Raw genomic sequence first — 12,178 nt, 5'->3', positions numbered from 1 at the left:
AACTGTTTAGAAAACATCTAAAATAGAAAACCATAATTTCATATTTTAAATCTTTTCATTTCATTTTTACTCGATTATCAACCATTAATAATTTCATCATCGCCTAATTTTGTTACAAACAAAAACACTAAGAGTAAAGACCCGGAAAGCAAAGGCCAAATTTAATAGGGATATTCCTTCTGAAATGATTGTTCATTCTAATCTTTTTCTGGAATCACATTCCTCAAAAAACCTACCCCTTGTTTGGCAGGTAGGAATGACCGAGAAAGCAAATGCCTTTCCAACTTATTCATTCCATTCCAACGTTTGGTATAATTCATTTGAGTGGAAAAGCCTTTTCCCTGCGAAATGTTCATTCCTCCAAAAAACTTGGGACAAGCCGTTTCCACCTTCATCGAAGGGGTGGTTGATTTGGACTGTAAATCGAAGCAAAAGGATGATGGTAATGCAGCAAGATTATTATAAAATAAAATCCGCAAATAGGGATGATAATTCAAGATTCGTCCACAAATGATGTGCAAAATATGGACTTATAAGTAGCACATTAAATAGGGGTCATGGAGTCAGAGCCAGATTTCAGAATTACAAAATGAGCAGACAACTCATTTACCTCATCCGCAGTTCAGAGCAGCACGACCCCACTCTTTGATCTTCAGATTAATGTCTCCTCATTCAAATAATTGGTAATTCAACCGGACAGGCCAAGCAAGTTGCTATCCAGGCCTAGTACTTCAAATGATCTCGTTTCTGAGAAGAAGTAAGGATTGGATGGATATCCGCTAAATTCTTGACAACGAGCACATGCATCCATTTGTCAACTTGACCAGACAAATGCAGGCCTCGGTGCAAGCTCTGGATCTTTGACAATAGGATTCTCAACCGTACCAAGGAAGTCTGCAAAGCGACTCCTCTCATGGTGACAAATAGACAAGCTATCTTAACCAAAGGCCTCCATTCCTTAACCTTTATCTCAGTTTTTAACAGGCCGTTCTCTTTATACCTGAAACAGAAAGAGAATCTACAACCACTCAAACACCCCGTCCTACACTTGCGCTTAATTATTCCTCTAGATCAAAAGTTTAAGCATGAGAATTAATATAGCTTTTGTGTAACTGAGAATGACCTCCATTGTCCTACCTCTACAAAAGCACACAATGTGCTTGGACTTGGATGCATACCATATTGATCCACTCTTCCACTCTCTGGGTTCCACTACTGGGAGTTCACAACAAAAATTTGTCCATCCACATAACATTGTGAAGAAGCTCCTGGCATCTCTTATTTCTTCTGCTTCATATGGAAGCTTTTCCGAATCATGCAAAAATATACTAACATCTAGAGCTCCTTCAAGAAGAGGATAGGAGCTCAAATCTCCATCACGTCCTATTATTCCATCAATATTATCTGATGGTTATATGATAAGATCAATTGCTTTTCATGAATCATAAGATAATAAAGTCAATTCAATAAGAATTTAGATGGTCGGCTGTTACCGTTCTAAAGGAGCTCATACGTCAGTGGACTCAAAACCAAAGCAACAAAATTCTTGCTGGTGGCTGATCAACAAAACTGCCACATGTCCAACTGAACAACCATCACTACTGTATTTAGAGAAACCGGTACACCCACTTCCCGCCTTGCCCTTCTCCGAGCAGACAGCCGTTTTGACACATTTTCAGGATTTCTCTGCCAACTGGTGGTCCCTCTCAAGATAGTACCACGAGGATTCTTACGCTATAATTTGAGCCTTTGGGATGCCAGCCATAAAAAAAAAAAAATCAGTCAAATCCAAGTGATACCCATATAACATCTGGAAAGGGTAAGCAACAGCCCTATTTGGTGATCCGAAGAAGATCAGTCACATCCAAGTGAGTCCCACATAACATCTGGAAAAGGTGAGCAACAGCCCCATTTGGTGTTTGAGGATTGATCTTCGAAGGGCTGTGGAGAAGTAGGGCTGACGAGTGGAATCTACCGTCAACATCCAGATTGCCTGACACAACACCTTGTGCATGCAGCTACATAAGTTCAAAGTGACATGTTTCTTTTTCTAATAATGCATAATACTAGCTGGTTATCCATCCATAAGCATTAATTTCATTTTCTGTAACAAGTCACTTCACTAAGTTATATAGGCTATAAAATCTCACAAAAGAGGTTAAACTGACATAGAAAGACTAGCACTATGGATGCAATCAGCTGAAACAGACTAAGCACTGAGCACCTCAGGATTCAAGAAATTCTTGAATTTGGCTGAAATTTCATTATTTTTTGTCATAGTCAGATGTTAAAAAGGCTGGAGCTGATCATATAAGTCTATTATCTTAAATTCCTTATTTAGGCCTACTGTTTGATAAGCGAATCTTGCATAGATTAAGACGACCAACGCAAATTAAAAGAATTACAAAAACTACTTTACAGCCCTACATGCAAATTAAAAGAATAGCAATGATTAGGAGAAACTGAAAAGGCAAGAAGCAATAGAAGTTTGCTGAAATCATTGCAGAAATCATATAGTACCTTTTGCGCACATTTGTTAAAAAGAAAGAATCTTGAGAAGAAGAGGCAGATTTTAGTAGATGAACAACATGGTTTGATTAACTAGAAAAAAATTCCATACACTTCATGATAGTACAAGTCAAGGTTAAATAAGGCATCTTCGGGTGTTCAACGAGGCCAATATCACGTATAGCCTCCTTGAAGCTTGTCACAGACTTGCAGTGCATAATTTGGTAACAAAACCTAAATCATTTTGCAAGAGAAAATCCATTGCAAGTTGGTATCATCTAAAATGTTTCGATGAAGTTTATCAACATGAAGGGACAGACTTACGCTTGATATCATAAGTCAAAGTAATGGGTAAGTCATTCATAACCAGAGACTTTGTTCTGAATTGCTCTCTCTGCTGCTTCTTTTATACACAAGAGATTCATTTTTATCTCCCGACAGAGTCTGCCTTGAACAAGGTGCACGGGCAACCAAACTTTAGGCTCCACATCCACAATATAAGAGAGATTAGTATGAAATTCTTGGCCTTTAATAGAATCGGCTATATCATAGTCTCCTGTACTGATCTGCACTTTGAAAGCTTTGACAATGTTAGCACTTGTATGCATGTATCAAACAAGGACAGTATTTCCGGATACAAAATCTGATCAGTTAACGCAAACAATTTGCTCCTACTTGCTGAGGGAAAGATCAATTGATAAGGCAGTTCTTATTGAACAAGGAGGTCACTAAGATGCTGTGCACTTGGGAGAAAGGGATGGAGAATATAAAAAGAAAAAAGACCGGAGAGAGAGAGTTCCACCTGCTCAACGCACCACTTTCCTTGGAAGAGTTGGAAGTCACCTTCAATCATCTCAAACTCAATATCGCGCCTTGTACCGAAGGGTAAATTCTGAATTTCTTTCTCATAACAGTCAATGACACCTTTGGCTTTGAATTTTAGTCCAAATGCCAGGTTTTGCTGCCCAATCTGCTCAAGATACACTGACGATCAAGAATAGGCTGATATTGCAGCAAGACTGAGACAATATCACCAAGCACCCATTTATATTGCTATATTGGGCAGACGAATGACTCTGATTGTAATGGATGATAACACAAACAGGGTCGAAAAGTAAATAGAGTTTCCAAATTAACGTTTTTACAATGGGCAAAAAAGAGCTTTCTTTACATAATATATCAAAAAATTACACGCATACACAGGCACGCACCCAAAAAAGAAAAAGAAGAACGAAGAAGAAGAAGCTGGGAGGCACGAGGAGGAGGAGACCTGAAAGAGACGGGCAAAATTGTCCGTCTTCTGGAGCAGCTGGCTGACTGCAAGACCCGGTATAAAGTCGGCCAATTTCTCATAGTCGGTCAAGACGTTCCAGACGGATTGGAGGCTGGCGTCAACGGAAACCCTGGATTGGATCCTCCGACGGTTGTAGCCAGTTTTTTGAATCTCAGTGTCAACGTCGCCGCCGCCGCAATCGGCGTCATCCAATTCCTCGTCGCTATCAGTGAGCCGATCAGTATGATGGGGACCATCGCCACTGTCTTTGTAAGCATCCGGGATGCTCCAATTAAACTTAGACGGACTATTATAGCGTGTGCGATTAGTAGAAGCATTAGTAGAAGAAGAGCTAAATTTGGGCCTGTAACTGTAACACAAAATCAGTAGAGAAGGGCTCCTGTTCCATCTTCTGCAGCCTGATTTTGAGTCTGACGGCGCACCACCGCCAGCAGCACGGGTATTTGTTGTAAAAGTAATCCTACTTCTGCTGACGGCGGCTTTCCAGCTGTTGGAAGAGTAATAGTAGCATAATAAGGATACAGCATTCAAACCGCTGTGCGTCGTGTGGATGCTACTACTTGTATTAGTATTGTGGCCGCCATATTTGAGCTTCATTTTTCTGTTGCACTCCCAAATCCTACCAGTAGTGAGTGCTCTTCTGCTATGATGGTACTTGTGTCGGGTTGGCCGGACATTAATAATATCTTTTGTTAGCTTCCGACTGACCCGAGAATCATTATTGTATACAGTAGTACCCCCAAGCCTATTAAGCCAACTCTTACTCCCCCGAGACTTTCTGAACAACTTTGGGAAAAATAATACTCCTACTAGGCTACTACTAACCAATAATGCTGCCTTTACCACCACCAACCATAAAAACTATACACATTATCCGCATAATAAAGATTGCTCAAATTTCAAGGGGGAATTTTTTTTTTTAAAAAAAAAAAGGCTATTTCATTCTAAAAGACTAATTTCCCCCGCCCCTTGCCCCGCTTCTTCCGCGAAACTAATAAAAATTTGTCATATAATTTTATTATGATTAAATTTTAATAAATAAATAAGTACTAAAATATTAACATATTATCAAATTATTATATATTGTAATTTCATTATTAAAACCCATAAAAACAATCAAGCAAAAGTTATTTGAATACAATCCTACGTGATGAAACAAATACAACTAAAATAGTCAATTTTTCACTTTTGATAGTCTGTTTGGATTGTAAATTATTTGAGATATTTTTACTGTAGCACTTTTTGTGATGTGATGTATGTGAGATAAAAAGGTGTGTTGGAAATTGTAATGATGATGTAAGCAAATAAATTTTGACAAATAATCCTCTATCCAAACAAATATACATGTGTTTTTTTTTTTGAAAAAAAAGTGTTATTGTATTTTTTTTTTGAGAAAAATTATCCAACATGATAATGTTTGAGAAAAATTCCTAAAGTAGTCAAATTATCATGTTGGATAAATTTTTTTTCTTTGTAGCATACGAATTTGTTTTCATTCTGGTCTACTTTTTGTAAAAATTAATAATAATAACATTAATAAATAAAAAATCCCAGTGCGAACATTTTCCATGCGCACTCTAATGTCGCCAAGCTTTTACGTGGAATGCTTATGAGACCCAAGGGGGAAGAAATTCAACATATTTTTTAAAAAAAAATTTACAAATTCTAAAAAAGTTATAGTAAAATTTTTTATAAATACCTAAAAAATTCATTTGTCGTGATTTTGTAGTATAGGACCAAAAATCCATCTCTCCGGATTATCACTTTTCGACCCATCAACGAAGCCTATCCACTTGTAGGAAGTTCCAACCCAACAAATTCGCAATGGTTATGCCAGTGATTATATAGAAAACGGGTCTTGGGTAGAGGCCGTGGAATTATACTATTGGGCTCTGATGCAATGAAAGCCCAATTGGACCATACACGACCCAGCCGCAACCAAGTGGGCCGAAATTCAGATTGGAGTGCATCAGCACTTTCTCGACTCGTCTCGTCTTCTTCTTCCAATCGAATCGCGTAGTGACTTGTTGATTTGAGGATTTTAATAATTATACATGGAGTACTATTTGTTATGAACGTCGAAGCAGAGGGATTTTGGTTGGTGTCTGTCTAATCCCTAATTACTACCCCAACCCATCCCTAAGCCAGCCAGTTGGAAACCACTCCAATGTATATTCTCTGAGAAAACCCTAATTAATTGATTGAGATCGCATTTGGGATTTGTTTTGATTTTCTGGAAAGGGATATGGATGCTAAAGACATCCTATTAGGATTGCCGAAGCCGACAACGACGCCGACGCCGCTTGGACATCAGCTGCTGCCTTTACCTGCCGACAAGAAGTCGAGGCCTCCAAAAGAATCTCAAAGAAAACCCGATGGCATCTCCAGAGAGGTACCGTTTTTCTTATTCCCACCATCCCCGCCCCCAAAGGAAAGATTATATACTTAATACTAGTATCTTGTTTTTAAATTTCTTCTGAAGCTCTAATAACAAATTTTGTTGGTTGGAATTGAACTCGTTTTTAGGTTTATGCCCTTACAGGGGGCTTGGCACCTCTCATGCCTTCGGTTGATGTCAATCACTTGAAACGTCGAGCTCAATCAGAGAACGAGAAGGTCCGTTAATACTAGTGTACCTATAATTTACCAAAACCAATCATGACAGTGCAAGGTTTCACAGAGATTGGGTGAACATTTACGAGATACAACACCAATCAACCCACCCTTTTTTTTTTATGGTTACAAAAAATTACTCATCCTCTGGAGTCTGGACTTGTATAACTTTTGTTTGTCCGCTCCCTCTTTGCTTCTATAAATCTTTAGAGTAGTCAACCACAGCTGAGCCTAATGGGTTGCAAATTCCCCATTTTTATTGGTCTGTTTATACTCTCTATGTTGTGCTATAGAGTTGGTTCAGTAGATGCGTACCTCCCTAGCTCAATTTCATTTCTTTTTTTTTTTTTAATTTTTACTTAGTCAAATTACAAGACGTTTGAGATTTGCTATTCACTGTTTAAAGTGTCTACTCTGAATTGTATTCTAGCTGTTGTTCCTTCTTCCTCCTTCCTTCCTCCCCCCCCCCCCCCCTAAACTCTTTCCTTCTTTACCTTTCGGTTGGATATTTCATCCCTGTTGATACTTATTCCATGACAATTTTCCCTTTCTACTCAGATTACATGGCAGTGGCTCCCCTTCACAAGTTCTGCACGAAAAGATAATTTGCAGTTGTATCATTGGGTATGTCTTACAAAAGTACTTCTGGAACTGCTACCTGTGTGCTTAATTAATTTTCCAGCCTCTTATCCCTTTGTAGGTTAGAGTAGTAAATGGAGTGCCGCCAAGTGGTGACTATTCATTTGCCAAGTACAACAAGGTTTGGGGGAACAAAGGATTTCATAACACATCATTTGAGTTGTTGGCCAATTGTAGTGGTTGATTGTCATTGTGGACGATTTGCTGATTATTACTGATGCAATGCAGTCCGTTGATGTGATCAAGTACACAGATGACGAGTACGAGAAGCACCTCACTGATCCTGTGGGTATCAAGCTATGAATGTGTATATTTTCTATAATGGTATAGCTGTTGCCGTCTACATTGTTGAAAAAAAAAGAACTCATTTTTCATGTGTATGAGAGCAGCAGGACTTAACAAAACTCTTCCTTTGGAATCTGTAAAATAATACAAGTATTAGCGATGGATTTTTCAAATCTTTTTACGTTGCAAAGCCTTAAGAGGCTCTGCAGTTAGCTATTTTAATCTTCTTTCTGATTAATCGTTTTGGGGGACTTGGTTTCTCTTAATTCTTCTTCCATTAGATTGAGTTTATACAGTAGGGGATTAATCAATGATGGAAAAGTTACACATAGCTCATTCTTTCTGCTCCCTGCTTCATTGTTATAGTCTATGTCATATGAGGTTACCTAAAAGAACTCATGGAGATAGCATCTTTTCTAGTTTATGGAGAGTTATGCACCTTCTCAGGAAATTTTGCTATAATTTTCATTTTGTGTGTTGGCTTTGAGAATTATTTAGCTTTATTCAAATATTACTAGGTTATTGGAGGTATTCCTTCCTAGCTCCTTGTTCATTTTGTATCTGTTCTTACTATTATGTTGTTGGGGTTTCCCATTGGCCTTTTTCTTCCCTTTTAGATGTGGACCAAGGAAGAGACTGATGAGTTGTTTGACTTGTGTGAGCGGTTTGATCTCCGCTTTATCGTGATAGCTGATAGATTCCCAACATCACGGACTGTTGAGGAGCTAAAGAGTCGCTACTATAGTGGTATGTAAAATGTGTACTGTAATTTTTGTTCCCATCTTGGGAATTCAAGTTTCCTTGATTTCAATAAGATGCTGAACTGCGTGGCTGTGCATTTTCCCCCCTCTGATGACTTTGGCTCTCTTTTTTCCTTAGTATGTCGAGCTATCTTGATTGCTAGAGCTCCTGCTCCTGGTGACATTGCTGGACACCCTCTCGTGAAGGTCCTTTAGAACTGATGATATTTTTAATTCGTTTAAGAATCTGAACCTTATAATATATGGTTGTTGTATGCTCCTCTTTAAGTTTTTACATGTGTTTCTGCACTTCGGACTCCTGAGGTTGGATTTCGCATCACCAGTCTTTGTAACTCCTTGCACTCATGCAGGATCCTTACAATATTTCACAAGATGTTGAACGTAAACGTGCACTATCAATGGTGCTTTCTCAAACAAAGCAGCAAGAACGAAGAGATGCAGAGGTTAAAATTTTGCTGTTGCATCTCTTAGCCCATAAGACTTACTTAATAAGCACTTTTATGGAGCCTTTAATAGACATGAGGTTGAATATTTGAAATCTGTTTATATTTTATTGCTCATGTTCTGTCCTTATAGGTTCTTGCGGAAGCAAAGAGAATCTCTGAGGCACGGAAGGCCGCAAAGGTATTTGGATATATATCTGTTTGTAGTCATGATCATGCATCCTTTTGGTATGTTGTAGATGATTTGGTTTCCCTTCTCAGGGTACTGATGAGTTGGAGGTGCCAGCTATGACTGATACTGTTCCAGATGACAATGATGGGGCTGCTGCTGCTGTAGATTCTCTGTCACCATCTCCAAATGCTCAGTTCACATCTGGTGCTATTGCACCTCCTGTTTCAGAAATTGCTTCAACTTTAGCATCTCTTCGCATGGTATGAAATCCTGTGTACTCGTTTCCCTTTGTTGTGTGTCTTTTTACTCATTATTACTTCAACTACTTCTTTGCACCAGCTGATTTTGGCCTTTGGCTGCTGAAAGACTGGTTCGAGTAGCTTGATGCTACTATTTGCTATTTACGAGCTTCTTGTGGTAGACCTCCAATAGTTAAAGAGGAGCCCACTTAGGAAGCCTGAGACTTGCACTCGAAATCAGTTAGTCTTAGTAATCGTTATTGCTAAGCTGTCCTCTTGAAGAATTACCATGCATGATACATAGTGAAGGTTTTGAAATTGCACAAGGGTCTACTGCTTAACAATTTACACCACACACCTCCTCCCCAAAACATGACAGAGAGAGGAGGTTTTGATGGGGGACTACAAATATTTAAAACTCTATGTGTAGCCGATTTTTCAGCTTACTAACTATATTTTTCAGATGCGGGTGTATTTGAGAACGCATGCTTTAGAGCAGATGGTGCAAGCTGCTAGCTCCTCAGCAGGACTCAGGACTATTAAGCGCGTTGAGCAAACTTTACAAGATCTTGGGGTTTGATCCTGCCTCTCTGACTCTGAATGTTGATTTGCACTCTGACAGGGATTTTTTGGTTTCACACTTTTCCGCACATACTGAGCTTTGTACGAGGTTTTTAATCAGCATTATAGAGGTTTTCAGGAAATGCAATAACTTCTGTCACGCTTTTTGACATTATTGATTTCATCATGTGTTTTTATGGACTGTTAACTCGATAGAAGCTTATTATATTTTCTAAAGAAGAAAATGAGCTATATCCTTTTCAAGTTAGGAAGTGTTTCGCCTGCCTCTGAATGTTACTTCATCTTGCTTGAAATAGACTAGTTCCTTAAAGCAAAAAGAATTGGTTGAGTTTTGTAATTAGATCCTTTAAGAGTATATTGCAACTATAGTTGAAAATTTAATTTTACAAGCTTTTTCTTTTGGCTCCCTTTTTGCACTAGATGGACTAAACAAACACTATCTCTTTGTTCTATAGGTTAATTTGAAACCAAAAGTCCCAACTAAAGCTGTTTGTGCAGAGCATCTTGAACTGAGGAAAGAAATTTTGATTCTATTGAATCTTCAAAAGCAGGTATTTTGTTATTAAATCATTGGTTAATCTTGTTCTACCTGGATATAACTGTTGCACTGATCTTACACTAGTTGCCTATTTGCACGTATTCTGGTTTGAATTTTTTCTTAGTGGAATACCAAATCTTTTGAGTTACATAATCAGTAAATCATCTCTTTTGGCGGGTTAGGCTGCATCTAACATTGTCCCATCCCCATTCCTTGCCCTTTTAAATCGTGTGGCCTGCCAACCAGCTTTCCCAGGTGCATTTGTTATCTAAATTCTGATGCCTTAATTTGGTTGAGTGTCAGTTGCAATACAAAGAGGCAGAAGGCTCATCTTATCGTGATGGTTTATATGCTGAAACACCCGGCACACCTCCTAAGGTAATTGGTTTGTTCCTATCCACTTCCATTTATAAGAACTTATGTTCTATCGAGCCTGTGACAAGGATTTCTTTTTCTTTAATATTTTCTTTTTTTGCAAGTAAGCTTTTGATTTCTTTGTTGACAGCGTGTACAGCGTGCTGTTGAACAGGATCGAACCTTTGTACCAGATTCATTCAGTTTTGGAGGTAATCATAATTGGTAGCAAGCATTGACTATTACCTAATTTTCCTTTCTTCTTCTTCTTCTTCTTCTTCTTCTTCTTCTTCTTCTGTTTTCCCTTTTGGATGTGTTGTATTTGAACTTCAAGACCTGATATTTTTTCTTTTCGAAATTGACATTCATACCATTGTAGGTGAAAGAATGGGGAAAAGGGATCAGAAGCGTAAGGTATCCATTACTTAACAATTTCTTGAGTTCTTTGTATACTCTTCACTCTCTCAAGATTTATCGTCAATAATGTGTGTTTTGGATATGGCTTTCAAGGCTCCGGGAAGATTGTTAGAAGGTCCACCATCACCTGCTCAGTCAAAAAGGCCACGGAAGTTCAAAGCTTCAGATGGATAATTTTGCAGGTTAACATTCTGCTGATTTATTTGTATGCTAGTGCAATTAATTTGCAAGTGTTGCATATGCACATGCGATCCATTTGGCAAAATATGCATATCTGTATGGTTGGTACACACACTCCATTTGGCAAAATAATGGCATTTGGTATTTGATGGATATATTAACCTCCATTTAATATTTGAGAATATGCTACAATGTCTTCTGTTGAACTTCCAGTACCCTATTTTCATTTCTGAGTCATGGTCTATGTTTGTGTCTGAGCAGCTAATTAGGTGCTTTGAGCCTCTTGAGGATCTTCTACCTGGCCGCAACACAGTCGATCGTTCATGCTTAGCTGTAGATGTAGGTTAACGAGTAGGAGCATCAAAAAAGATTCAATTAGAAGTCTGCTGATGAATCCATCTTAAAAGAGTATATGTTACGTATCGCTTCCTGTGTGATATTGTTAATTTTGTAGTATATTGGCCAAAAAGAATCTTAAAAGGTTTAGCTGGTAAGTGATGAAGAGCATGTCTCTCTTTTTTATGTCGAAGGGGCCTTTGCCTTTGATGTAATCGGTTCTGTATTTGATCTGCCTTTCGATATAAGCTGGTCCCTGGTACTACCGAGCAAGTGGCTCTCAATTTTTAAAAAAATAGAGAGTACTTTGCCCGCACTTTGTGAATTTGTTAAAAACAAGGGTAAAATACACTAAACCTCCTTGTGGTTTGGGTTATTATCATAAAACCTTCTCATTGTTTGAAAATCCCCAACGAACCTCCTCGTGATTTGGACTAATTTGACCAATGAATGGAAATCGTCCAATTTAATGTTGATAGAAAGTAGCAAGCCATTTATGTAAAAATATATTGTTGTATTTTTTTTTTTATTCTTGAACTAAAAGTGAAAGATATATTGTTGCATTTTTTTTTGTCTTGAACTAAAAATGAATATGAATAGCCACGTAATCATATTCATGAGAAAACTTAATTACTATTCCAATGAATAGGGGTTATACTACTATTTAATAAATATTATCACATTGTAATAAATTTCCAGGCAAAACTTTTATTTGCTAATTCAACAAATAATCTTCAAATGGTATAACCAAGTGTGGGAATTACATATATGAGAGATAAAAATATTGAAACTTCATTTATCGTTTGTTTAAGCAAGG

At 38.0% G+C, this 12,178-nt stretch overlaps 2 protein-coding genes across 5 annotated transcripts; one reads left to right on the top strand and one right to left on the bottom strand.

Moving 5' to 3' along the window:
* Positions 1–437: 437 nt before the first annotated feature.
* Positions 438–4,635, bottom strand: LOC113718992 (uncharacterized). Of its 4 annotated transcripts, none has more exons than XM_072065980.1 (6): positions 3,779–4,635; positions 3,311–3,478; positions 2,833–3,074; positions 1,494–2,005; positions 1,138–1,404; positions 438–1,000 (listed from the first exon to the last, which is right to left on the bottom strand). In XM_072065980.1, exons 1-3 carry the CDS (start codon positions 4,397–4,399, stop codon positions 2,865–2,867), a joined length of 999 nt encoding a protein of 332 aa, XP_071922081.1. In that variant the 5' UTR covers positions 4,400–4,635; the 3' UTR covers positions 438–1,000; positions 1,138–1,404; positions 1,494–2,005; positions 2,833–2,864. The 4 variants fall into 4 exon arrangements, with proteins under 4 accessions (XP_071922081.1, XP_071922091.1, XP_027099751.1 ...); XM_072065990.1 differs by having other exon boundaries at positions 1,494–1,993; XM_027243950.2 differs by having other exon boundaries at positions 1,494–3,074; positions 3,779–4,634.
* Positions 4,636–5,785: 1,150 nt separating this feature from the next.
* Positions 5,786–11,677, top strand: LOC113718951 (SWR1-complex protein 4). The gene is made up of 17 exons (XM_027243889.2): positions 5,786–6,194; positions 6,329–6,418; positions 6,974–7,039; positions 7,116–7,175; positions 7,283–7,339; positions 7,957–8,086; positions 8,219–8,286; positions 8,451–8,543; positions 8,677–8,724; positions 8,805–8,975; positions 9,418–9,528; positions 9,992–10,087; positions 10,378–10,452; positions 10,580–10,640; positions 10,808–10,842; positions 10,939–11,027; positions 11,287–11,677. Exons 1-16 carry the CDS (start codon positions 6,048–6,050, stop codon positions 11,017–11,019), a joined length of 1,389 nt encoding a protein of 462 aa, XP_027099690.1. The 5' UTR covers positions 5,786–6,047; the 3' UTR covers positions 11,020–11,027; positions 11,287–11,677.
* Positions 11,678–12,178: the final 501 nt, after the last annotated feature.

This window comes from Coffea arabica, chromosome 1e, assembly GCF_036785885.1.
Source record: "Coffea arabica cultivar ET-39 chromosome 1e, Coffea Arabica ET-39 HiFi, whole genome shotgun sequence".
In the NCBI taxonomy this organism is placed as follows: domain Eukaryota; kingdom Viridiplantae; phylum Streptophyta; class Magnoliopsida; order Gentianales; family Rubiaceae; genus Coffea; species Coffea arabica.
The sequence above is the reverse complement of the archived record's forward strand: the minus strand, read 5'-3'. Positions and strand labels throughout refer to the sequence as shown.

What these genes read in the sequence shown, in the direction of transcription:
- LOC113718992 (XM_072065980.1), bottom strand. Translation starts at nt 4,399, where the DNA reads ATGAAGCTCAAATATGGCGGCCACAATACTAATACAAGTAGTAGCATC. An exon ending in ATTTTGCCCGTCTCTTTCAG is followed by an intron (nt 3,479 to 3,778) that starts GTCTCCTCCTCC and finishes TATCTTGAGCAG; the next exon opens with ATTGGGCAGCAAAACCTGGC. An exon ending in GAAAGTGGTGCGTTGAGCAG is followed by an intron (nt 3,075 to 3,310) that starts GTGGAACTCTCT and finishes TTCAAAGTGCAG; the next exon opens with ATCAGTACAGGAGACTATGA.
- LOC113718951 (XM_027243889.2), top strand. Translation starts at nt 6,048, where the DNA reads ATGGATGCTAAAGACATCCTATTAGGATTGCCGAAGCCGACAACGACG. An exon ending in AAGAACGAAGAGATGCAGAG is followed by an intron (nt 8,544 to 8,676) that starts GTTAAAATTTTG and finishes CTGTCCTTATAG; the next exon opens with GTTCTTGCGGAAGCAAAGAG. An exon ending in CTTTAGCATCTCTTCGCATG is followed by an intron (nt 8,976 to 9,417) that starts GTATGAAATCCT and finishes TATATTTTTCAG; the next exon opens with ATGCGGGTGTATTTGAGAAC.